The sequence below is a fragment of the Labrus bergylta genome, chromosome 7 (assembly GCF_963930695.1).
Source record: "Labrus bergylta chromosome 7, fLabBer1.1, whole genome shotgun sequence".
NCBI lineage: Eukaryota > Metazoa > Chordata > Actinopteri > Labriformes > Labridae > Labrus > Labrus bergylta.
This window is the reverse complement of record NC_089201.1, coordinates 24773207-24797186: the sequence shown is the minus strand read 5'-3', so window position 1 is coordinate 24797186 and position 23980 is coordinate 24773207. Positions and strand designations below refer to the sequence as shown.

The window sequence follows — 23980 nt, the reverse complement described above, 5'->3', positions numbered from 1 at the left end:
TGCCACTTCAAAACGTGTTTTATGGATTATAATGTACTTACATCAACAAAAAAAAAAGGTAATTCATATTTACACTCAACGTAAACATGGCTGTAAATCCCATACAGTCAGGCTCTGTCATCTTGATCAGATTACATGAGCACACAATCACACGCACACAAAACGAAATCCACTAAATCAAGTGTGGCGACGGATTGAATTTCTCGAGCTGACCTGCTGAATTGGGTCCAGAAATGTCATAATGAGGCAAAACAAAGCAGAGAGAGGAGGGAGGCAGTGCCAGCAGGATCAAACTTCCCTCCCATCAGCATGCAGCGTGCTATGTGAATGTACATATGTGTGTGTGTGCGGTCAGATCCTTCTGCTAACGCGCTCTGAGAAAGACCTCCCCAGCCCACACGGGTTTAGTGTTTTGGAGACTAACCTGTGGGTCGATGCACAGCTCTGTAAAGCATGAAAACTGGGATCCAGCAGCAAACAGGACGAGAGAGAGGAAAGTGCACGACAAACGAGCTGAACCCTCAGGGTGAGCACAGATAACGAACCTTTATTTAAATCTCAGTTAGACATTTCTGCTGCTTGACTGTCAGATTATTGTCAGATTAATACATTTTTAAGTCTCTCTGCATCTGTGCATTTCGGTTTTTGCATGCATATTGTGATTTTACTAACCCCTAGTTAGTGTCTCCAGGGTGATGTGATCTTAAAAACTATCTTTTGAAGCCTATTTGAAAGTTGTGTCTAAAAGTCAAACATCATTTTTGTTTCTCTCAAACATCATCCAATGCATATCATATGCACACAGAAGCAAATACTTCTCCCTTTCAGTCTTTGCATTGGTTTTAATTAGTGGCTGCTCTGCTGGATTTCAGTCATAAACTCATCAGGCGCCCTCCCTTGATCCTATTTCCAGAGTGGTTAATGTCTGTTGTGGCTGTTTTTATTTGTGACAGTTGTACAGGAGGAGACAGCTTTAAAGTGTTATTACAGTTGTAAAATGAATGGGCAGCCTGGTGTTTTAAGAGGCCAAAGCTACATCATGCAAAACCAACTAATTGCACTAAATTCAGACACTGCCCTGAAATATGTTTTTAAGTAGTCATGACATATTGTTTTTCTGAAGTGCAGATGGTAGCTACAACAGACACATTAGTTAATGATACGGTTTTACATTTTTTTTAGTCAATCATAGTCAGCGAAGGATCACAGGTCTGGATTTAAGACACTCCATGAGTTGCACTAATAAACACAGGAGCTGTTTTATTGTAATGTGTAATATGACATTGTGAAAGTTTATAGGATATAATTCTAGTTAACTTTTTCTGCAGGACACTACAGAACATACAGCTGACGATTCAAAGTGATACTGAATACGTTGCCTCACAACACACACAGCACTTAGTTGCAGTCGAATCATGGCTTCTCTTGTTTAAATGGACAAATCTGCCTCAAGATCACTTACTTACTGTTTTAGAGGAGAAAGGCAGAAAGGGGCTGTACGATTTTTGAGGACAGAGAAACTCTTGTTTTTTTGTTAATTGATGTGATTCAGCAATCGTGTTCCCATCCATATGCCTTTCCTGGAGCAATCTGCAGTCGACCGTGGCAGGTTATGACGGATTCACTGAAGTCACAAGGCTTTCCTGACTGATAATATGTATAACCCTGTACATTTGAATATCTTGGTGCTGGACTGTTTATCTTTTTCTGATTCAACTTCCGGGCCCTCTTTCATAATCTGAGTGTGATTCTGAAAATAACACTGGATTAAGCCTAGCAGAGTGATGCTGCTGGCTGTGTTTTTGGCCTGCAGCTCAAAGGTCAGGCTACAGTCTGGTGAGAGGTAACAGATATATTTAACAACAGCTGGTTGTTTCTTTGGGACTCTTTCTATGGAGAAAAACAAGGTAAACATCAAGTAAGTTTGATGTTTTGTTTCAATCCTACTTAAGGGAATAACATTTAGAGAAACAGCATCAAGATTACAGTCCTTTACAAGTTGTGATTGTGATTTTTTATCACTGTCAGATGCTTACCTATATCTCCAGCAGGAAAACATGTTGAAAATCACTTTTTCATCTCATTTAGAGTGTTTCTTTTTATCGTGAATTTATCCCAAGAAGTGTTGCCAGAATTGTCTCAGACCTTTAAGGAAGTCCAGATGTTCGGACAGTGGCGATATATAAGATGTTAAGTATATAAGAAAACAATTTTTATATACTTAAGAACCTTTAATGTGCTTGTAACAGAAATGTGTTTTCATGTTGCCCATGTTTTTGCTTGCAGTGACTTGTCCTGAATAATTGACACTTTTTCTATGAGACATCAGAAGTTGTCCCAGTGCCCTTGTTCTGTCCGTCAGCCTTCACCACAGTGGACATGGGAATGTAGCACCTGTGTGCGAGTGCTGAGCTCCACAGTTTAGTTTGAGTACACAGCCAAGAGCTCTTGTCTTTAGGAAGATAACACGACCTTGGTTGGACATCAAGGTCCCGATGTCCAGCGTTGCACCTGAGTGTGATCGGGTTACAGACAGACTCCACAGAGACCTCCAAATGTTACTTAGCTTTAAAGGTCAGATTCCTCACATTGTGATACACTCACTCGGTATTCAGAGGAAAATTTCAGCGCTCTCAGACTATGAACTAATTGTTTCCCACAGCTTCACCTACTTGTTTGAACACATTCTTTTGCATGATTTGCGTCATACATCCTGATGCTTTTTTTTAAATTTACCAATTCATATTTATATTGAACTTAACAACAACGAAAGTTAGCAATTTACATAAAGCGCAGATCTAGACTGCACTGTTTGTTAGTATATTTAGATAGACCTAACATTGATCTCCCATGAATGAGCACTTGGTTACAGCAAAAAGCAAAAAGCAAAAAGCAAAAACGTCCTGTAAACAGGCAGAAACCTTGAGCAGAACAAGAATCGTTGGTGGACAGCCATCTGCCGAGAAAGTGAGATACAGAGAGGTTGAAAAAGGCCGACAAACAGACAGACAGACAGCCAGACAGGAAGTGAGATGTACATTTAGCAATGCAAATAAGAATGGGTCATAAGATAAGATTTTTTGAACCTCAAAATGTAGTTGTTACACAACCTCACAATAGAGGTAATCAAGTAATAAATTACAAAATTAAAATGAAAAAAAAAAATACCAACAATAATAAAATGAATGGATAATAATTATTTAAAACAACACTTCTGTATGTTTGCTTTTACACCTTCACTTGTAGAAAGAGCAAGACTTTTGAGCATATTTATCAGTGTCTGCATCATATACTTAAAGAGAAGTAAGATCACAGCCACCACTCTGTAAGCCTCTGTATATTAGCTGTTGATGTGTGATGTATCCTCTGCTCAGGCACATCTGGTGCCCAGTTGTTTTGTCAATTACTCAGTTGTCTTGAAAACAAATCCACTAATGGAGTGAGACTGGACCGAAAGATTTTCACGTTAAAGCTCGTACAGCGAGTCGTCTCATAAGTAGCTGTTGAGTATTTCTCTGAATATTGATGTCATGCAGTTCCTCTGTCAGGCTGAAACATGAGGTCCGCCTCAGTGTGGGCTGGACTGGATTGATTAAAACTGTATGATGGACTGAATCATAGAGTGCAGGGGGATCTGAAGAAGCTCTTTGTTCCGCTCTGCTGTTTGTTCAATAGAAGGCCTTCTGTGTTAAAAGTGTCTCTGGATGGAGAGAAACTGCCCTTTCAGTGGATCATGTCATCAGGTGGACTGTAAACTAAACCAGGATCTGGTGTGGAGGACAAAAAGCACTCAGATCTCCTTTCTCTTTTATCCTTTTCTCTTCCTGTTGCAAACATTTGGCCTGAACATCAGCTGTTATCAATGAAGACTGTCATCGTCTCGTCTCATCTTCAGTTTTATTGGCACCTGTATATCATTTTCTTCATTTAAATACAAATATAATGTCAACATACCCATATACAGTATTGACGAACATTATACACACATTGATATTAATACTTATGTCAGTACAAATACATGCTAAATACTATAACTTAGACATGCTAGAGGTGAAAGTAAGTGACTTGGGTCAGATATAAACAATTCATTGCAGATCTGATGTCCTGTTCTAAATTGGTCTTACTTTATTGTGTTGATTTCTATTATAATTATCTATATTTACAGTACAGACATCTAAAATTCACGTCTTGCAGCTTAAAATTGTGTTCTTGCCTTTGTCGTCTTGTGTTTAACTTGTCTTCCTCCTCTTCCCCCTCAGACTGTCAGTAGGTCAGTAGGGAACCATGTGCAGCTCCCTGAGCCCCAAACAGTGCAGCGGGCCCGGCCTCACAGACATGCAGCAGTATCACCAGTGGCTGACCAGCAGACATGAAGCCAGCCTGCTGCCCATGAAGGAAGACCTCGCCCTGTGGCTCAACAATATTCTCGGTAAGCAACATGACTCATCTGAAGATTTACTGCTGTCTTTGTCTCCTATACATATTCGCTTTTTATTCAGTCCATGTCCATGAACAGCTTTTAATGATTACTTCACATCATATTACAATATATTAAGTAATATACTCTAGGTTCAATTAAAATATAGATTTAATTTACTGTATAAAGATACAGTGGGTGTACGTCTTGATTAAGTGTTAGATTTTGTCTGTCATAAACAGTCATATTAGAATAATGCATTTTCACGATGCAGGTTTTTGAAATACTATATTTCATCTTAGTGCAATGATACATCTTGATTTGTGGTACATTATTAACTTTCCACATATATCATCAGCTTTGTCAACAAATGCAAGGTGCTGCTATGAATTATTCAAAACATTGTCCCAGAAATAGCCTAGCTTAAAAAAACAAAAAAAGTCCTAGTCTTCAACAGTAATTGAACAGGTACTGCTGATGTAAACATCTGCGCAAGGGGACTGGAATCAATCTGAAACCTCATTAGGATCTATTTTAAAGTCCCCAGCACTTGTGAACCAGATTCATTGGTCGCACACTCTGCCATAGGTTCACCTTAAGTGAATAATGGGTGTCATTAAGAGTTCTCGAATAATGCACAGCCAGTGGGGGAGAATAAACAGCAGAGGGGAAAATCAGCAGAAGCTGAAGGTTTCTATTACCTAATAAATGACCCCGTGTAGTGTTCATACAGTGGTTCGGTGCAGCCACTAAACAAATGTATGACGCACTCTGAAGATCTGATTTGACATGAAACACTTAGATTTAATTGGATGTATGAAGAACATTAGATTAGAACATTATGCCAACATATGGTTTATCATGGGGTGAAAGTAGATTTGCTTACTCAAACAGTTATTAGTAATAAATAAGTTAAAGTTTTGGTTTTATTCCTTAAAAAGCCTTTCAACTTTTCTTTTTAGCTTTAGCACCACTGACTAGAAATTAATATTCTTTATAGCAAAACACAAATTCTCCAGATTCCTCCAGTAGATTAGGTTTTAATTTGATAATCAAGTAATTGTTCCCTGGATTACTGGAGGCAAAATGTTAGTTAACACTTTTTTGTTAAAGTCTGTTAAGTCTTTCAGAGGAAAGCAATCTACTTATGGTTTTAATTCTGAGCATGCGTTCAAATTACGTGTAACTGGATTGTGTATATTTAGTATTATTATTCCACAGGACCCCTGCAGATTGCATTCAGTGCAACAATCATTTCTCTAATTTATTGGAAGCCAGTACAATTCTTGTCAATGTCTTCCTCCTGTGCTACCGACTGAAAACAACTGGACTGTGTGTGTTTGCATCACAACCAGCTGATCTGGAAAGCTAGGAAAGCAAGAACAAATACAACTTTGGACGCGTGTTTCGGGAGCATCCATGTGTTTCCAGTGAATACACAGAATCAGGACATTTGTTTGACCATGTTCTTGTGTGTTCAAAAGAAAGAAGGCGATGACATTCTTACACATCCAGGTGGGAGGAGCAATGCGGTGTATCGATGATCGTGTGGGAGATGGATTCTTGGTCGTGCTGATGATGAGTCATGTTGTTGTTGTTGTGAGCAATTTATAGGACTCAGTATCAGAGTTTTGATGTTTCTCTGAAAGCCCCGAGGGAAGTTTAAATCTTCATTGAGCGAGAGAGAGTTTGAGAATATAAGACGGGAGCTCACTTACTATTTCTCAAGATTTCAATCTCTCTTTTCTGGGCTCAATTGCAACATTTGGAACTCATTAAACGTCAAATCCCCCAGACCCCTCCTCCTATAAGATGTAGAGAAGGGGTTTAAAAAAAATCTCCCCGGGTTCTTTCCACAGACACCCCCCTGCCACCACCTCCTCTTTCGCGATGATCTAACTGAGAAGGAATGGTCGTCTGGAAGTCAGTCAACTGGACACCACATGTTGATCACTAATCTATTTCAGCAACTGTGCAGGATAATGAGGCTTTATTGTGCACAGTCTGACGCCCCCTTTTCACGTTAACCTGTCTATGCCACCCTATGGTACACTACCAAAAAACCCCCTAAGTTTCCCAAAAATTCCTGTTGTAATATTTGCACATTTGGATTCTGTAGCACTGCTTAAACCCAGCAGCACAGAGCCAAGCTCAATCAGCCAAGCAGTCTCTGAAAGTCAATAACATTGCATCTGGAAATTGAATTTTATATCCTCTTACAGTATATATATATTCTAAAATGAGCATTTTTATGTTGGATTTATGGCTTGACTCCGCTTTCTTTATGTGTCCCTTGGTAAGATCTGGAAATCACCGCAGAGAGCTTCATGGATCGCTTGGACAACGGCTTCCTGTTGTGCCAGCTGGCTGAGACACTGCAGGAGAAGTTCAGACAGAGTAACGGAGCCTTGCTTTCACGTGGAAACAGCAAGGTACAGAAAAACCTGAGGATAACAACAATCTGGCACGATAACAGTTACAGTTAAAACAATAACGAGGAAGCCACACCTTGGCTCAAAGTGTTCCTGGATCAACTTTGAGTTTACATGATTTGATAGATGATTGACATTCAGATGAGCGCCATCATTTTGGCAATTGTTAAGATCTTTTTGACAGACATCCATATTCTTTTTATCTTTTTAAACTATTCTCCCCTTAGATTTAAATAAAGAATATTAAATCCAGGTATGATAAGCAACATATTTTAACCTAAATCCCTGTTTGATATTAGTTTTTCTGAATGCCGTATAGATTATCCATTCAAATCCTTGTTTTTTACAGTCTTGGTACCAGAGTGCTTGGAATCAAAAGTTATATTGATTCTTACAGGAAACAGCTATATCCTCATTCGATTTCCATCAATAGGATCAATAAAAAGACCTCCAGTCTCAAAGGAATAGAGAGACACTGAAAACTCAATATATTATCCAACCTGTCCTGGATTTTACTTGTTGATTGTTTAGTCAGTTTAGCATGGACCATGAATCCCATTTTACAAGTAGCTCTACAATTTCAGAAACGTGTGCACAAAGAGAAGGATGGAAGATGGGGGTTGGGAGCTTTAGGCTTAAGAGGGCAAAAAAAGAAAGGAAAAAAAAGGCAAAGTAAAAAGAAAATATAAGCTTGGTTAGGACACATTAGCTGATGGGGCCCCACGTCTCCTGAGAGAATTGGCAGGACTATGGAAAAAGTTAAACCCATGTGAGCTTTGAGTGAAGGCTTAATGATTTGATTTTTGAGTCCTGATTTTTTTCTACATTAAAGGGTAACCCTGCACATTGTTCTTTGTCTTTTAAATAAGCAATATGTGCTATAGTGTACAGTATTTAACAGGGTCGGTTCTCCTACACACTGACTGGGATGCAAATATTTAGATTGTGACAGCATCAGACCTACCACAACAAAGTTTGATTTCCTCCTCTTCTTCCTACTAAATCAAAAAAACACATATTTTAATGTTTTTTCCACAAATTCACCTTTCTTTCTTAAAGTCCAAGGAGATGCCATATTGAGAAAATAAGCATCGTCTAGACCAGACAATTTGCCTTCAGACATGATATATGTATTTATAAAGGGTAAAAAATTAAGATATAAATCTCTGGAGTCTATAGAACTGAAAAAGATAGATAGGCAGTTTATTGTCATTGTCTGCTAGAATACAACAAAAGTTTGTTTGACAGCAGTCCTGTACAATAGAATGGCAAATCTGGTCAAAAATAAATTGTGATAAATATTTATATTAAGATATAGCTGTAAGACAGATTAATTATCCTACAAACATTTTATTATGAATGATCTGTTCCTTTTTTCACATTGTGTGAAGTGGGCTGACATGTTTCTAACAGCAGGAAACACGATGAGGCCGGGGGTGTTCCTGTCCATATGGGAAGAGAGAGCCACTCTTAAGTTGGCTTTGTCTTAAGCAAGTTGTTGATTGTTGCATGGAGGCATCACTGTGGTGATGACGGCGGGTCTCCTGATCTCAGTGTGAGTGTGGCTGCACAGATGTGAGGAAAACTTGAGGTCAGTGGCTGTGGGACACTGAAATAGAGGAGCCTATTGATGGTGAAGAGCAGAGGAGTCGTGAGACAGATAGGAGCCAAAGAAGAAGAAAAACGATCGTAGTTTATCTTGAGCTGGAGGCTTTAAAATCAAACAAAGCTGCATTATCATTTTGTCAAAGCAATTTATTGCTATAATGTCTACTTAAAGCTCATGTTAAGTGCTTACAGTATAATGTTCTCCCTGTATGATACAGTGTACATCATCTTTTATCATTATAAGTCTATAATTCATGTTTAGAAAGTGGCTTCAGGAGCTTATCATTGTCCTCTGAGCTGTAATTGTTTTTGTGTTATCCTAGACCTCTTTAAAGAGAACTAATATCTTCTTTGAAGTCCTGTTATAAGTCCGTGTGGCACTTGAGGTTGGACTAAGTGATTCCATGCAGAGATAAATCCCTTTGTAGATGCTGTCTAACGCACATCTTCCCACGTATTTAGCTCAGTCAATATCAGCTTCAAATTAATTTAGATGATGTTACTTCCTGTGCTTAAAACTGCCATGTGCCTAGTTCCATACAACCAACTCATGAACTGCTATCATTTGTTGCCATACCAGGACTTTTGCAAGCTTAACATATTGAAAAATAGATTTATTTGTCCACTAAATGTGGTGCGTCAGCTAGCAAGCACTGTTAGCCTAACTTAACACAAGAATGAGAAACCAGCTCTGTCCAATTGTAAAGTCTGTCCACAGTGCCTCTAAAATTCACTCATACATGATGTATCTTCTTTTTTTATATAAATCTGTACAAGACTAAGGTGGTACAAAAAACAATGGGCTGTTTTTTACGTCAACTGTGTCTAGGATTAGATAAATTGGAGGTTAAACCACCCATCTGATCCATCACCCTCCCAAAGCTCTACAGGTCTTTCTAGGTGGATTTTACAATGTATGGACAGAGATGTGATATCATGTTTCTCCCTTGTTTTTGATAAGCTAGACTAACTTTCTGCTAATTAGCATGTAACTTCCCGCTAGAAAGCCAACAAGCATAATTTCCAGTGTGCTAAAATGTAATGTACATTAGTACTTAGTCGGATTTCCTAACTTTATTCTGCAGGTCTACATAAGTATTGACGTTTAGAATCTTCCTAAGAAAGAAAATAGTGTGACTTTTATGCCCTTTAAGTCCTTCTTTGCCCCTGGAATGGTAAACATCTCTTTGATGTATTCATAAAGGAGGCTTCTATGCACTCTTCTGAGATATGAAAAGGCCCCATATAATCAGCAAGCCACCGCAGAAATATTAACATGTCATTCTTACTTTTTAATCAAACGACGCTGGCAATGTAGCGGTCATTATCTCTGAATGCCAAGTAGCCTGAATAACAGAAAGGATCACAGAAAGAAAAGTCAAAGAGAGAGAGCCTGGAAAGAAAAGAAAAATACCCACATAAGCCCACATGCCTTCAGCATGAGCTCATTGCACCTTTCTCATAGCACAGACGCAAATATCCTGCATAAAACCACAGCAAGGCACATAAATCTCCCCAAACCGACTGCGTGGGGGATGAATCCCAGAAGTGTGTAATTTGATCCCCAATCATAGGAGGCCTGGTAAAGTAGCCTAACCCGCCATCTCCAATATTGATCTGTGCGGAGAAGGTCCTTGATCCTGAGCTGAAACCAGAGCTTCGGGCAGATGGAGGAGAAATCAGTGTAGATCAAAAATGTGTGGCTCTGTGTTTTGATGGGAATTCAGGGAGTAGGGCTGTACAAGTCGCCGTGGTGGATGTTTGTTTTGTCTTTGTCTGATACTTACTGAAAGTCTTTAATATTATTTTTTTAGTTCTATTCTGGAAAGAAAGTAAGGGACGTTCTTAAATGTAGGTAAAGTATTGTGTCGTCTACATGAAGATCTCCCCTCTCTATGTCTCCAGCAGAATATTCCCCATCAGAGGATACCATGTCGCCAGAGCGCTCCCTCCGGCTCCTTTTTTGCTCGGGACAACACAGCCAACTTCCTGTCCTGGTGTCGTAAGGTTGGAGTTGGGGAGACATGTCTCTTTGAGTCAGAGGATTTAGGTGAGAGTTATCTCTTTTTATGTGATACATGAAAAGCTAAAATATACAGACGGAAAGGGAGGTCTATAAATAACCGCAGCACAGTAAGATTTTGTCACCTAAGGCTCAGATTTCTATCACCTGTGAATGGCATTATCGTGCAGGTAGAGTGTCACGCAGGTTGGACTGCTACCCCCTCCCCTCCCCTCCCCTCAGAGGACTAATATCACCAGGGTTTAGCCAGCTTATTTGACATCTGCAAAAAGCTCACAAGGCAGCAGTCTGCAGCAGGTAGCACTGTGGTGTACAGCAGCTCAGCGTGACATTAGGCAATGGGCATCTTCATATACTGCGCTCATGCACAAAATGTCTGTAGTAACACAAAGGGAGTGCAGAAAGAAGGATGTGTAAGTGAGAAAGTAGGCCAACACTATGCAAATGTTTTCCCCAGCCCAGAGAAAGTACATTTAGCTCTCTTCCTCCTCAGCACACTCCATTTGTTATCGACAGTATGTCTGAAATGTGGACTCAGATATGATCCTAACAGTCAGGCAAACAGTATGTGACACTGCCAAGGACAGAAATATGTAGAATGTAAAATATTTATGCATTCCTGTCATTTCTAAATGGAGCTTGGTTAACCATTGCTATGTAATGTAAACTACCGGTATGCAAATCATTTCTGAAAGCAGCATTACACACACAGCAACATTTAAACACTGCATGCAGTGCCGTACCTCAATATCTTTTTTGTAAAATGCAGTAACAGCTGACACTTGTCTTCTTTTTTCTTTCTCTTTCCTCTTTTGTTTTGTTTTTTTTCTGGGTGGATTTATCAGTTCATCAATAGGTGTAAGAGCAGCAGGTTTGCTATCGTGCAGTGGATATTTTGTCTTTAATGCATGGCGTGCTGTGTCACATGTTTCTTACACCCTCTCTCGCTGCCTCGTCACATTTCGGATGAGGTTAGATTGAGCAACTTAAACCTCACATGTACATTTCCACACTGAACCGTTCACATTTCCATTTGTTTTGCATAGGCGAGAACTTGTGAATTTGAATGCATGTAGTTTGTTTACTCATTTTTATGGTCCTCTCACAGTCACACAGCCACTCATCGCCGTCTTTCAGATACCATACATATACTGTAAATACCAAATGCTAAATCTTGATCTCTTCCTGTAGTTCTTCATAAGCAGCCACGAGAAGTGTGTCTCTGTCTGTTGGAGTTGGGAAGGATATCTACAAGGTATAAAGTTACTTTTACATTTGGCTTTTCATATTTCAGTTAATCCAGGACTACTTGTAAACTATTTTTAATACAATCTCTTAATTCTGCACTTTCAGAATAACAGTATTTTTGTTTCCTTGGTCCAGGTACAATGTGGAGCCTCCTGGACTTATACAACTGGAGAAAGAGATTGAACAAGAGGAAAAAGGTCCTCCACCACCCCCATCACCTGTATCCCCAGTTCAGCCGCTCTCGCCTTCCCCCTCCTCATCTCCTTCTCCGTCTCCGACTCCGACCAAAGTCAGCTGTAGCAAGAAAAGTACAGGGAAGCTGCTGGATGATGCTGTAAGCTAGCAGACGTTTACCTCTGGTTTTGCTTCTGATATTTGGGTGAAAAACATCTTGTAATATGTTTCTCTTTGTTTTGCAGGTAAGACACATTGCTGAAGACCCCCCGTGCAGATGTCCAAATAAATTCTGTGTGGAGAGACATTCACAGGGTCGATACCGTGTTGGAGAGAAGATGCTTTTTATTCGGGTGAGTTTCTTACAACCATGTTAGATTAAAAGCTGGCTTTTTTAAGTATAAGTGGTGTGAAATAGTGGTGAAAAAATATTCAGCTCTTTATTTGGAAAGTATGTGAGTTTTAGACTATTGAATGAGTGGTTAAAATTAATTTATAAAGCGCCTTTCAAGAAGAGACGTCACAAAGTGCTTCACAATAAAATATAAAAAAAGGCAAAACACAGAGACAGAGACATAGTGAGTGACATGTTAGCAGTCTTTTATTACTGAGGGAAGCTCAGGTGCACTTAAATATATCTACTGCTTTATTTTTTAGGTTGATTCAGGGTATTTTACTCATTTTAATACCTCAGTTTGATGCTAGTATGACCTAACTATTTAAAGCAACCTATATCATATGATTTATTACATTGACAGTTATATAACTGGTGATTAAAAACAGAAATGGACCCGCCCTATGAGCACTTTTATGTTCAACTTTTAGTACATTTAGCTAAATATACTTGAATGTTTTTTAGGAAGACTTTTACTTGTGATGTTGAGCTTCTTTGAAGATGTTCAAACTTCCTGCGATACTGTACTTCATCCACTGTTAGCTAGCTTTGCATGACATTATTAGAATAGGATCAAAAACAATGAAACTAACAGGCATGTGCTGCAAAGAAATTCGTTTTTGCAAAGGCTGGATAAATGTAGTTTGATAAAAAGTGTAATATTTTCCCCCTGACTTATAGTGAGGTATAGGCTTACAGTAAACCAAATCATTGGGTTACTGTTTTACAACAGGATGACAGACAGGCAGAGAAAATCTCACAAAATGACACAGCTTTTATAGTTTTGCTGATCTATTTCACATATTTTCTATTAATTAATCATTTTGGGGGTGAAAACAATACCATCTCACATTGCAATAAAAACCCCTCTGCTCCCTCAGCATATGGCGCTGTGTTGATACTTGGGTTTGGCTTTGGGATGAAAGTAACTCATTGTGTGTGGAGAGCCCCCCTTTGCTGTGAGCTCTCATTTACTGGTGATGGTATTCTGACAATGTCTGTCTGCAGCCAAACACAATGTGGCTCGCAGGCTATAAAATGAAATCACTCCCACACATTTCCATATGGTCTGATGACAAAGTTATTACTAGGAAAATATTTCACTCAGCTGTATCCCCCAATTCTGCTGGTTGTATTCATTACATCTCACCATCACAATGAGTTTAATAGTCGAGGAAACGTTATTGGCTATGCCTGAGCGGCAGGACAAAGTGTACTAGAGAAAAAATAAAAGGAGGCTAACTCAGATTAGAGAAGAAGCATTGTTCCACCTGGGATCTGGTTCCTTGGCAACCCATAACTAGGATGAAGACCTCTAAGAATGTGTTTCAGGCCGCTTGTATGCTCAGGATGTAAAGACAATCAACTCTTGGATGTCCTCTGCTGTCAGCTAATTATACTGCAACTACTCATATCAAATCTGAACCAAGTCAAATCTCAGTCGCTGGAAGGTCTGGATGTGCAAAATGATCTTTGGATTTAAGTAAGGACAAAATGCCTCAATTTCCTGTTAAAAAACAACATTCTCTGTTTTCCTTAATATTTATCATCACTCTGCATTTTTAAAGACTGAAGGCTTCGGTATTCAAGGTGTTGCTGAGCAACCAAGGACAAGTGGCTCACAGTGTTGATGTGATGCAATCTATTTAACAACATATGGTCTACACTGCCTTACATATCAAGTGAAGTACACTTTATTATTTTACCAATACAAATTACAAAATGTCCTTGAAAGGATAGATGCAATAATGGAGATTTACCTTATAGGGACAGGTTTTTTTCTTTACATTCAATTCAAACTGTTTGTATTCCTATCACACTGGGAAAAGGAAGTGCTAAATAGATTAGTACTACTACTACTTATTCAAGCCACTGAGGCCAGATTTTGTTTACACAGTGAAATGAAGGAACATTCATTGTTTTTCTGTGTTTTTTGTTATTTATTTTATTCACTTTTTTGTCTAAAACACTCATTGTGTATCCTTCTCTGGACATGTATAGTCCTGTTATGGCTCTCAGTCGCAATCTTGTGAAACATACAAACAAAAAATGCCGAAGAGACCATGTTAAGGCTAAGACTCTGCTTTTGGTAAAAGATACTACTCTTCTTTTGTCTTTTTTTTTTCTCCATCAGTCGTAAAATGCACCATATTCTTATTAGGGGTTGTGTACCCAGTATTGTTGCCTGTAAATGAAATAACAGCATACTCAGAGAGACTGAAAATACAATGATTAAAAAGGCTTGGAATGAAACAGAAATCCATTTCATGCAGAAATAAAACAGGAAACCTCATAAAAAAAAAAAAAATGGAATGAAGACATACACTATCTGTTGTACATACAAAGTGGACAGAATTACCAGTTTTGAAAGTACTCTTTTACCAGCTCCAGTTACTGAAAGTGAGAAATATCATATGATCATATGAAACCTCTATTCCTCTGTCTCTCAGCCAGCTCTCTCCACAGTCAAGATGCTTTAATTAAAATTCCTGGGATGGTTTTGCCCCCCAGCAGCTGTGAAAAGGCATGAATGCAGTAACAGCAAATCTGTGTCTGCACATGACAACAGAGTATAGTCTGGCCCACAATAATTTTCTCTACAGCCTGAGAGACTGACCTTCTCAGCTCCTGCAATAAATGAGGTGGTTGTAGCCTCAACAAGGGGGCAAAGTAACATTGCGGTGTTTGTGGGAAGTGCTGTCCGAGCTCACCCCCGGGCATCCGTTCTTCTCTGGGCTGTAGAGGAGGAAGAATGGGCCCCAGCAAGGGTCTTGTCCCAAAGCAGCGTGATTGAAACCTGTCGGCATCACACAGGTCCATTAAACCCACAGTTACCAAGCCTGAAGGCCTGGAGCTGGTGATTGGACGCATTGCCCCACTGGTGCCCCCTTTGATTGATTCTTGTAAGAGGCTTATAAATGTTGCATGTTTGGCAGCTGGGGGGCAGAAAGCCTCATAATGGCCCAGAGTAAGGTGACAATCTCATGAGATAGCCTTTTTATCAAGCTATTTAGTTTGGTATTTGTCAGAAACATCCTTCTACTGTTTGTGTTTTTAAAGACAGATATATCCTCTAACAACGTTTTTATTTGATATTTCTTCTGACTTCTTCAAACGGTTCGCTTTAGTTGAGGTGTAATGATGTGTTAATGGAGCCTGGGTTGTGATGACACTCCTTTATGAGGCAGACATGCTCTATGTGCTCACTCCTAGATATACGAATGTCTTGAGCTTCCAATACACAACAGCTTTTTTTCTCCATCTCCCTTTTCTAATGGCCAATGTTGCCATGGTACCCAACCTTGAGAATGTGCTCTGATGCTGCAGGTGGCGTCCTTTTGAAGCAAAAACAGCACATTGAACAATGAATAAACACTGTGTAAAATGCCTTGGGTAAGCAGAATGTATGGTGTAAGTTTAAGGATTAAATTGCGAATAATACTGAATGTTATAGCAATGCTAGCAACCTAATCAAGACATGTCAGTGTCAGAGTGTTGGCCGGTAAATAGACCAGTGCATTTACCATCTTGGTCCAAATTAAAATATCTAAAAAAAACTATATGATGGACTGTCATGAAATTTTGTACAGGCTGACAAGGTCCAAAGAGGGTGCACCTGAATGACTTTCTGACTTTTACCGAAGCACCAGCAGCAGCTTGACATTATTGTTTTCTTATTGTTGTGAAATCTTGTTAAATATTTGATGGATTGCAACCTTTAGAACAGAGTGTCTTGGTGCTCAGAGGACGAATCGTTATGATGACCCTCTGACTTCTCTCTTAGCTTAAAAAACCAGCAGGTCAGACGTTTCATTTAGTCAGTGAAATATCTTGAATTTCTATGGAACTAAGTTCTGACATTCATGTTCTCTTTAGGCTAAAAAGCGACATCACAAAGTGCTTTGAATGTAGTGCAATGGCCAGGACAAAATTTAAGCGTCAAATATTTTGACCTGAAAAATCACATCAGCATTCACTTATTAGCATAATGCTCATAACATAACACCTGGTTAACGTTAGCTTCTTAGCACCCAGACTATAAATGTGCTAACACCCTGATATTAACAATTAGCTCAAAGCATTGCTGTGCTCACACAGCCACCTGCATGTATGTAGACTCTTGTTTGGTATGTCATTCCAAAAGTCAAAGAGTGAGATGAATCAATAATTCTGTGTTTGGCCCCAGCTTCTACAACCCTACATTAGTCTGATTAGAGATAGATCCTCTCCAGGGACATCAACCAGTTCATCAATCTGCTCATACATCAAAGCCAAATTAAACTGTTCATCCGACTACTGCCTGAGAAAGAAAGCTTTAATCAGGGAAATTACAATAGTCCTATAGAAAGTTGGGCTCAAAATGAACCATTTAAAGCTCCTATGTTGACACAGAGACATCAGAAGTGACACTATAATCCTGTTTCTCTCTGCAGATGCTGCACAACAAGCATGTGATGGTGCGTGTAGGTGGAGGCTGGGAGACCTTTGAGAGCTACCTGCTGAAACACGACCCGTGCCGCATGCTCCAAATCTCCCGAGTGGAGGGCAAGACTTCCCCTGTGAGCAGCAGCAAGTCCCCCAATATTAAAGACCTCACCCCTGACAGCTACCTGGTAGTGGCAGCACACTACCGCAGCAAAAAGTGAAGACAAGAGACTGCACGGTGCCAGTGATAAAAGGACACAGAGGAGGACTTCTTGCCATTGTGTACTACCAAATGGATGTAGCTACAAAACAAAACCCTGTTGTTCAACATATCATATTATAGCTACAGGTGCAAGAGCGATTATGAAAAGCAGAGAAAGAGTCAATTCTGTCACGTGTTTGAGTGCGGAATCACACTAGTATGCCCATAAGTTGTATTTTATGAAGTTTTATACATCTGTAAACAGCTTTGAAATATGCCTACTGTATAATGTGTTAAGTGGGTAAAAGATGTACAGTAAAGCTGTACATTTTCTTGACTTTTTTTCAGTCACTACTTGTATTTTAAGCAATATATCACTTTTAGTAGGTCCTCTCCTTGATTTATTCCAAATACTCCATTCAAGTTGTCGATCGGGCCGGCATTAACAGATCGTATCGGACATATTAGAAAATGAACTTTTCTGGAACTTATCGGAGTAGGTTTTCTTTGGAAAATGTGTGTCAAGCTAGTTGACATTTTTGGCTATAGCATTGTCTTGCCCCATTGTTTTTATTTTCCTGTTTGGTCTCACATTGGTAAACTTCATATCTTTATTAAATGGATGGCTCTCGTTAGCATCGCACTAAGTCAAAGCAATTTCAACAGAAACATCATTCTTGGATCACTGCCAAATCTAAGAAACCAAAAATGTGTCGTAAAGAGAATGGACTTTATGTCATGTGTTCTTTATTGGGCTGAGAAAATGAAGATTGTATTCATGTTTGATAACCATTCTATGCAATTAAAATTGTACTATAACTTTTTTTTTTAGTAATTTTGCAGATAGGATGGTGTCTGTTTTATACAATTTTTATTTTAGTAACATACTGTAGATGATCACCTGTCCAAGATGCAGTATGTACATAAACACATTGATTTATGCTTCATATTAACATGAGATTCATATATCGCTCTGTGATTATGTTGTATGGTACTGACCTTTAGAGATTGAGATCATTGCAGCTTCATAAATACTATTAGTCCGATAATTGGTTTCTCACAATTTGTCATTGTCTATGCAGAGTAACCCAAAGAATTGTTTGTGATGTACATGAGTGCAATGTCTGTTCAAGATGTAAGTTTTCAATAAATTGTCAAATCTTTCAACTTAGCTACTTGAAATAGTTTTTTCATAACTTTGAAAATGTGTGAGCTTTGAGATTAAAACTTTTTTCATCTATGCAAGACTGAAAAATATTTGAAATATTTAGCCGCACAGATCAGAAATTAACATGGAACAGTATATCTCATGTCCTACTGATTATCTAAACAAACATCCCATCTGGTCTTGACTCGTTTCTAAGATGTAGCAGATGTTTTCATAAAAGCCAAACAAGAGTAGCAGAAATGTGATTTATTGTAGTAAATAACATTGGCTGAATTTTCAGTTTTTACAAAATGTTTAAAGCACCGGAAGCATTAAGGATCAAGTGAAGGCTGTAGAAACACACTCATTTAATCTACTTCACTACATATGCAGTACAAACTTTACTTATTCTCCTCCTTTTTTTTTTCTCTCTTTCTGTTTCCATTGTGTTTTACATAAAACTCCTGTTACATCCGAGTGTGAGCAGACATAGTTGCTGTCCTCCAAATGCTGACAAACAGTGCAAATAGATCTCTAACAACAGCTTCTGTTTGTCATATGGCATCTCATAAACACATTTCATAACTTATTTAAATTAAGCAGGCTTGAGTATGTGTTTTGCAAACATTGCAACAAACTCAAATTGTGCAGAAAAATAATAATAAGGACCTTTTAAAGCGGCAAAGACAAAGAGCAGTCCAAAGTGCAAAGTCCAGGTGCACAAGGTCAATGATATCCTGTTTGCACCGGTCTCTGTGTTGCCAACAATCAGGGCCTAAACAATGTGGAAGAATAAAAAGTCAAAAGGCTGCTTATTACTGTGAACTAATCCTACAGTAAACCCACTTTAGGTTCTTTGTAAACATAAACTGTGTGTGAATGTGAAATGTGTTGTATGCATAACAGACTGTGGATATTGTTATCAAATGTGGTGACAATATGTTAGTGTTGAGAAAAGCTTAGTTTAAATGAGGATATCACTCACAGGACTTTATAATAATAAAATTCATGTTACATAGTCTTAGTCGCCGTAAGACTGTTTTATCTTAACCCAATTCAAATCATACAGTAGGAAGTGTGTTTGTTTGAATGTTTCTGTGTCATCCCTGACTTGTCCTAAGGTTCAAAACCCATTGTGTAACTTGGCAACGAGTGGGAGTGCCCTGCTGTAGGCCTACTGTCTGTAATCACTTCAGATTGTTCGGCATGAAACATGACAACCGTCATAACATCATTAAATCGTCAAAGAAATGAAATAAAATCAAATGTGAACAGCAGATCAAACATCTCTCAGGTCATCTTGCAGCAATACTTCATGTTGTTTTGTACTTCAGAGTCAAGACTTCAGCTTTTACCATCTCCATTTTCAGCCCACCTGCCACTATGAAGAAGAGAGGGAAAAAAACCATCAGAACAATCTGCAGTCTTTAGGACAGAATGCCTGCTGTGGATGAACAATTTAACATTGTAATATTTTTGGATGTACATGTACAATATTACAATTTTAGTTCACATCAGAGAAACCCTTTTTAAAATATCTTAACAGAAAGATACCTCACACAGCTATTTCAAAAGAATAAAGTGTAGACTCCCTTACACCATCTAACTTTCAAACATACATTTGTTTGCAACGTCACACTTCTGATACCTCTATGTGTCCTTAAGACAAACACTGAACCCAAACTTCTGCACAGCGCCGTGTGAATGAGTATGACTGTTGGGCACGTTATGTAGCAGCTTCTGCCATCAGTGTGTGAATGTGGTGTGAACGTGACATGTGGTGTTAAAGTGCTTCGAGTGGTCACAAGACTAGAAGTGCTTTGAAAGTCTATTAACATCTTAAATAGGAAGTGGCTACAAGGCCTGCCACCAATTAACTGCATGACATGGATAGATAATGACTAATTGACAGTAAACATACATACATTAATAATATGATGTTGTCCACCATAATCAAGAATAAAAGTCCCCACAAATCCCCCTCGATTAAAGAGTCACAAAATGCACGGCTATGACTGGGGATCAGTGGATGAACATGACCTAAAAATAGACAAATCTGTAAACTGTAAGTGTAACTTTAAGGTATGTGTACTCTCAGTCAGGAAACTAATATTTTTTATTTACTAATGAATGTATTGATTCAGATCTGACAACATGATGCTGATTGGTTTAAGGCTCAGTTTGGAGAACTAGCATTAGTGTAGAAGGAGGCGTAGTCGTAACCAGCTCATCTTGTATATTAATGTTGGAAAATCTCTTTCATTAAAACCATTAATGATGCTATACAGTAATTACTCCCCCAAATCACACTACTTCTATAGAAACAAAAAAACTAACCTTCAACCCACCGCCACCAGAAACAGAGGTGGTCATCTCCTGCTTCTCAATTTCTTCTTGCTTTTTCCTTTTCCTCTCGACTGCTTCTGGGTTTTTAACACCCCTGTATGTTGTCTGAAAAAAGAGAGGACTATGATTGAGTACTAAACAGTTAATGCTTTAAAAAAGGGGTTATTTAAGTGGTATTAAATACATGCATGTTTTCAAAACCATAATCAATTACCGGTACTTATCAGAACATTTTCAAAAGCAGAAAGGTTTGTTGAATCACAACTGGGAAAAGGCATCCAACTCCCAAATATTGCAATTCAGATAAAGGATGAAGCAGCTGAATGGTGACTGTGGGTTAGGGGCTCAAAGCTCTCATCTGCAGTAGTAAGGTGTGAATGGTAACGTGTCAGGGGATTTCAGGATGAAGGAAACAGTGACTTGGGGCAGACAGATGTGGTAGTTGAGACAAATCCAGAAGGAGGAGGAGTTTTCATTCTGGTCCATGTATACTTACCTTAATGCTACTTTGGCATGGCTCTTACGGGTTTTCAAGTGGATTTTCTGTACAATAAAAAATTACTCACCACACTGTCAAGTGCCTTGAATGGGGTGTATCTAATAGGGGGCAATTTTGTTTTCTAAATTACACCTAGCCAAAGCTAATGCATGTTGACCATCCCTTTATAACAAGAGTATAACCTTACATTACAAACTACATCCTATAAGAAATATTGCTTTCAAGATGATAGCTAGTTTAGCTTGTAAAATAATGCATTAGTTTCAGATACGTGTTCCAAATAATCTCGTAATCTTGTAAACTGTGGTGACAGTATATTAGTGTGGAAGCCCATTTCCGCCAGTAAAAAAAAATAAAAATGAAAATAATAAAGTCTCATAATTTCAATCTCATTATTTTGACTTCTCATTATTATGACTTTATAGCTCATTATTTCGACTTTATATCTCATAATTTTGACTTTATATCTCCTTATTATGACTTTATATCTCATAATTTCTACTTTATAGCGCATAATTATGACTTTATATCTCATTATTATGACTTTATATCTCATAATTTCGACTTTATATCTCATTATTATGACTTTATATCTCATAATTTCTACTTTATAGCGCATAATTATGACTTTATATCTCCTTATTATGACTTTATATCTCATAATTTCTACTTTATAGCGCATAATTATGACTTTATATCTCATTATTATGACTTTATAGCTCATAATTTCGACTTTATATCTCATTATTATGACTTTATATCTCATAATTTCAACTTTTTATCTCATAATTTCGACTTTATATCTCATAATTTCAACTTTTTATCTCAATTTTGACTTTTTATCTCATAATTTCGACTTTATATCTCATAATTTTGACTTTATATCTCATTATTATGACTTTATATCTCATTATTATGACTTTATAGCTCATAATTTCAACTTTTTATCTCATTATTATGACTTTATATCTCATAATTTCAACTTTTTATCTCATAATTTCAACTTTTTATCTCATTATTATGATTTTATATCTCATTATGACTTTATATCTCATAATTTCTATTTTATATCTCATAATTATGACTTTATATCTCATAATTTCTACTTTATATCTCATAATTATGACTTTATAGCTCATAATTTCAACTTTTTATCTCATTATTATGATTTTATATCTCATTATGACTTTATATCTCATAATTTCTATTTTATATCTCATAATTATGACTTTATATCTCATAATTTCTACTTTATATCTCATAATTTCGACTTTATATCTCATAATTTCGACTTTATATCTCATAATTTCAACTTTTTATCTCATTATTTCGACTTTATTATTTTCATTTTTATTTTTTTAACTGGCGGAAATGGGCTTCCATAAATTCGCCCCTGACAAAACAGGGTAGCAGTAACTTACCTCTTTTTGTCTCTTCTCGGCGGCCTCGGCTAATTGTCGCCTTCTTGTATCCTGAAACAAAGAAATACTTTTTAAACTAGCGACAAAAAAACCAAACAAAAAAAAAAACCAGACCGTGTTCACCAAACGTAAACAGTGTGGGGCCTGGAGCATACTGAACATGTCTGAGGTTACTAAACACAGTCAACGCCCCTAATAAGGCCTATTGCTGCCCTGCAGATCAAAATCGAGTAGCGTTATGTTTTAAATAAATGTTAAAAGTTTCACAAAACCCACAATATCTAGTTACGTGGCTGCACATTTTAGTAAATTAACTTACAGGATCTGGAGTGGCAACAACGTCGTCCGCTGCTCCACCAAGGCACGGCAGGCACATCCCCATACTTTACGTGGTTATTCAGGCGATAAACGCAACTGTGAAGTAAAGTTTACGGTGTCTTGGATTAGCTCAATAAACCAACTTTCTTACCAAGTGGTAAATTAACCCAGTCGGATTTGCTGGGCTGATAATTAAGGCAACAGAAGCAGCAGCTTCTTCTCCCGGCTGCTGCTGTCAGGTCGCCTGGCATAACGTTACCGTTAGCTGACGGTAACGATAGCTTTCTGGCTAACAGATAACTTCAAACTACAACTATTACATCCAGTTAAACTTCAGAGAAACCTCAGTAACTTATGCCCCCGCAACTCTATCATTTAATCTACACGACAGGTTGTCAATATATGCGTAACACTTCCGACACCTAACCAAATATCTTCTCTCTTTAGTTTGTTTTGGTCAAATCTCGAGGACTACCAGTGTTGCCAGATCTCGCGAGAGAAACAAGCAACCAGCTCTATGGAAACAACAGGAGCGACCTGGCTCCTCAAAAATTAAATGAAGCCCAACAGGTGACCTAACCTACCACATAGTGTAAAAGAGAGGCCACTTGATAGCAATATATATATATATTTATTGTCTCATTTTGATTTGAAAACAGTGAAATCGATGTCCGTAAGCCTCTTTTTTTTGTGCTTTTGGGTGCCAGCATCATCGTGGTGTGTTCAACGACGATACGTTGATAAATGTTCATAAACGCAGTTATCTGCTCACAGAAGTAGCCCCCAAGCAAAACCAAAAGTCATTTTAGTTGTATGATAAATCCTATTCAAGTTTTTTTGTTTGTTTTTGTAAGCAGCCGTGATGTAATGTACAACCCACCTTAACACTTTGCGTTTTACTATCTCATAGTATGTTCCATGTGACGGGGTTGTGAATGCAGCTCGGTGTCATTTGTGGACGGATGCTTCACGTCGCTGGTATTCATAGTCGGTCCAACAGCACCACCGTGTGGCCAAAACGATTCATAACTATAATACATCTGCAACTTTAACATGGTGGTTGCGTTGGATTTCACACGCCTGTGTAACCACAATAAGCCTGAGTAATTGGTGTAAAACATGGTAAAATGTTGAAATTATACATTGGGCCAAATAAAACGTAGCCTAAATGTGACCATACATACTGTAGCCTACATTTATTGATCTGGAAGCAAACTGTTGTGCGATTTTGAAAAGTAGGAGAGAGTGCATATTCAAAACCTCTATGATAATGATTGTTATCCACACTGTAGGCTTTGCAATCCAGATGAAATAGAAAGAATAAAC

General features: G+C 38.1%; 2 protein-coding genes across 4 annotated transcripts; one reads left to right on the top strand and one right to left on the bottom strand.

The window, feature by feature from the left end:
• Positions 1-66: 66 nt before the first annotated feature.
• LOC110003644 (growth arrest-specific protein 2) lies at positions 67-18094 on the top strand. 2 transcript variants are annotated; one of them, XM_029282434.2, is made up of 8 exons: positions 67-526; positions 4260-4429; positions 6719-6849; positions 10366-10507; positions 11672-11735; positions 11864-12062; positions 12148-12255; positions 16730-18094. In XM_029282434.2, exons 2-8 carry the CDS (start codon positions 4285-4287, stop codon positions 16940-16942), a joined length of 1002 nt encoding a protein of 333 aa, XP_029138267.1. In that variant the 5' UTR covers positions 67-526; positions 4260-4284; the 3' UTR covers positions 16943-18094. The 2 variants fall into 2 exon arrangements, with proteins under 2 accessions (XP_029138267.1, XP_020514855.1); XM_020659199.3 differs by having other exon boundaries at positions 10363-10507.
• A 228-nt stretch (positions 18095-18322) lies between these two features.
• On the bottom strand, positions 18323-23146 carry svip (small VCP interacting protein). 2 transcript variants are annotated; one of them, XM_020659279.3, is made up of 5 exons: positions 22656-23140; positions 22337-22387; positions 20408-20521; positions 19426-19451; positions 18323-18845 (listed from the first exon to the last, which is right to left on the bottom strand). In XM_020659279.3, the coding sequence occupies exons 1-4, from the start codon at positions 22716-22718 to the stop codon at positions 19437-19439; spliced, it is 243 nt and encodes an 80-aa protein (XP_020514935.1). In that variant the 5' UTR covers positions 22719-23140; the 3' UTR covers positions 18323-18845; positions 19426-19436. The 2 variants fall into 2 exon arrangements, with proteins under 2 accessions (XP_020514935.1, XP_029138295.1); XM_029282462.2 differs by lacking the exon at positions 18323-18845 and adding an exon at positions 20913-20959 and having other exon boundaries at positions 19427-19451; positions 22656-23146.
• Positions 23147-23980: the final 834 nt, after the last annotated feature.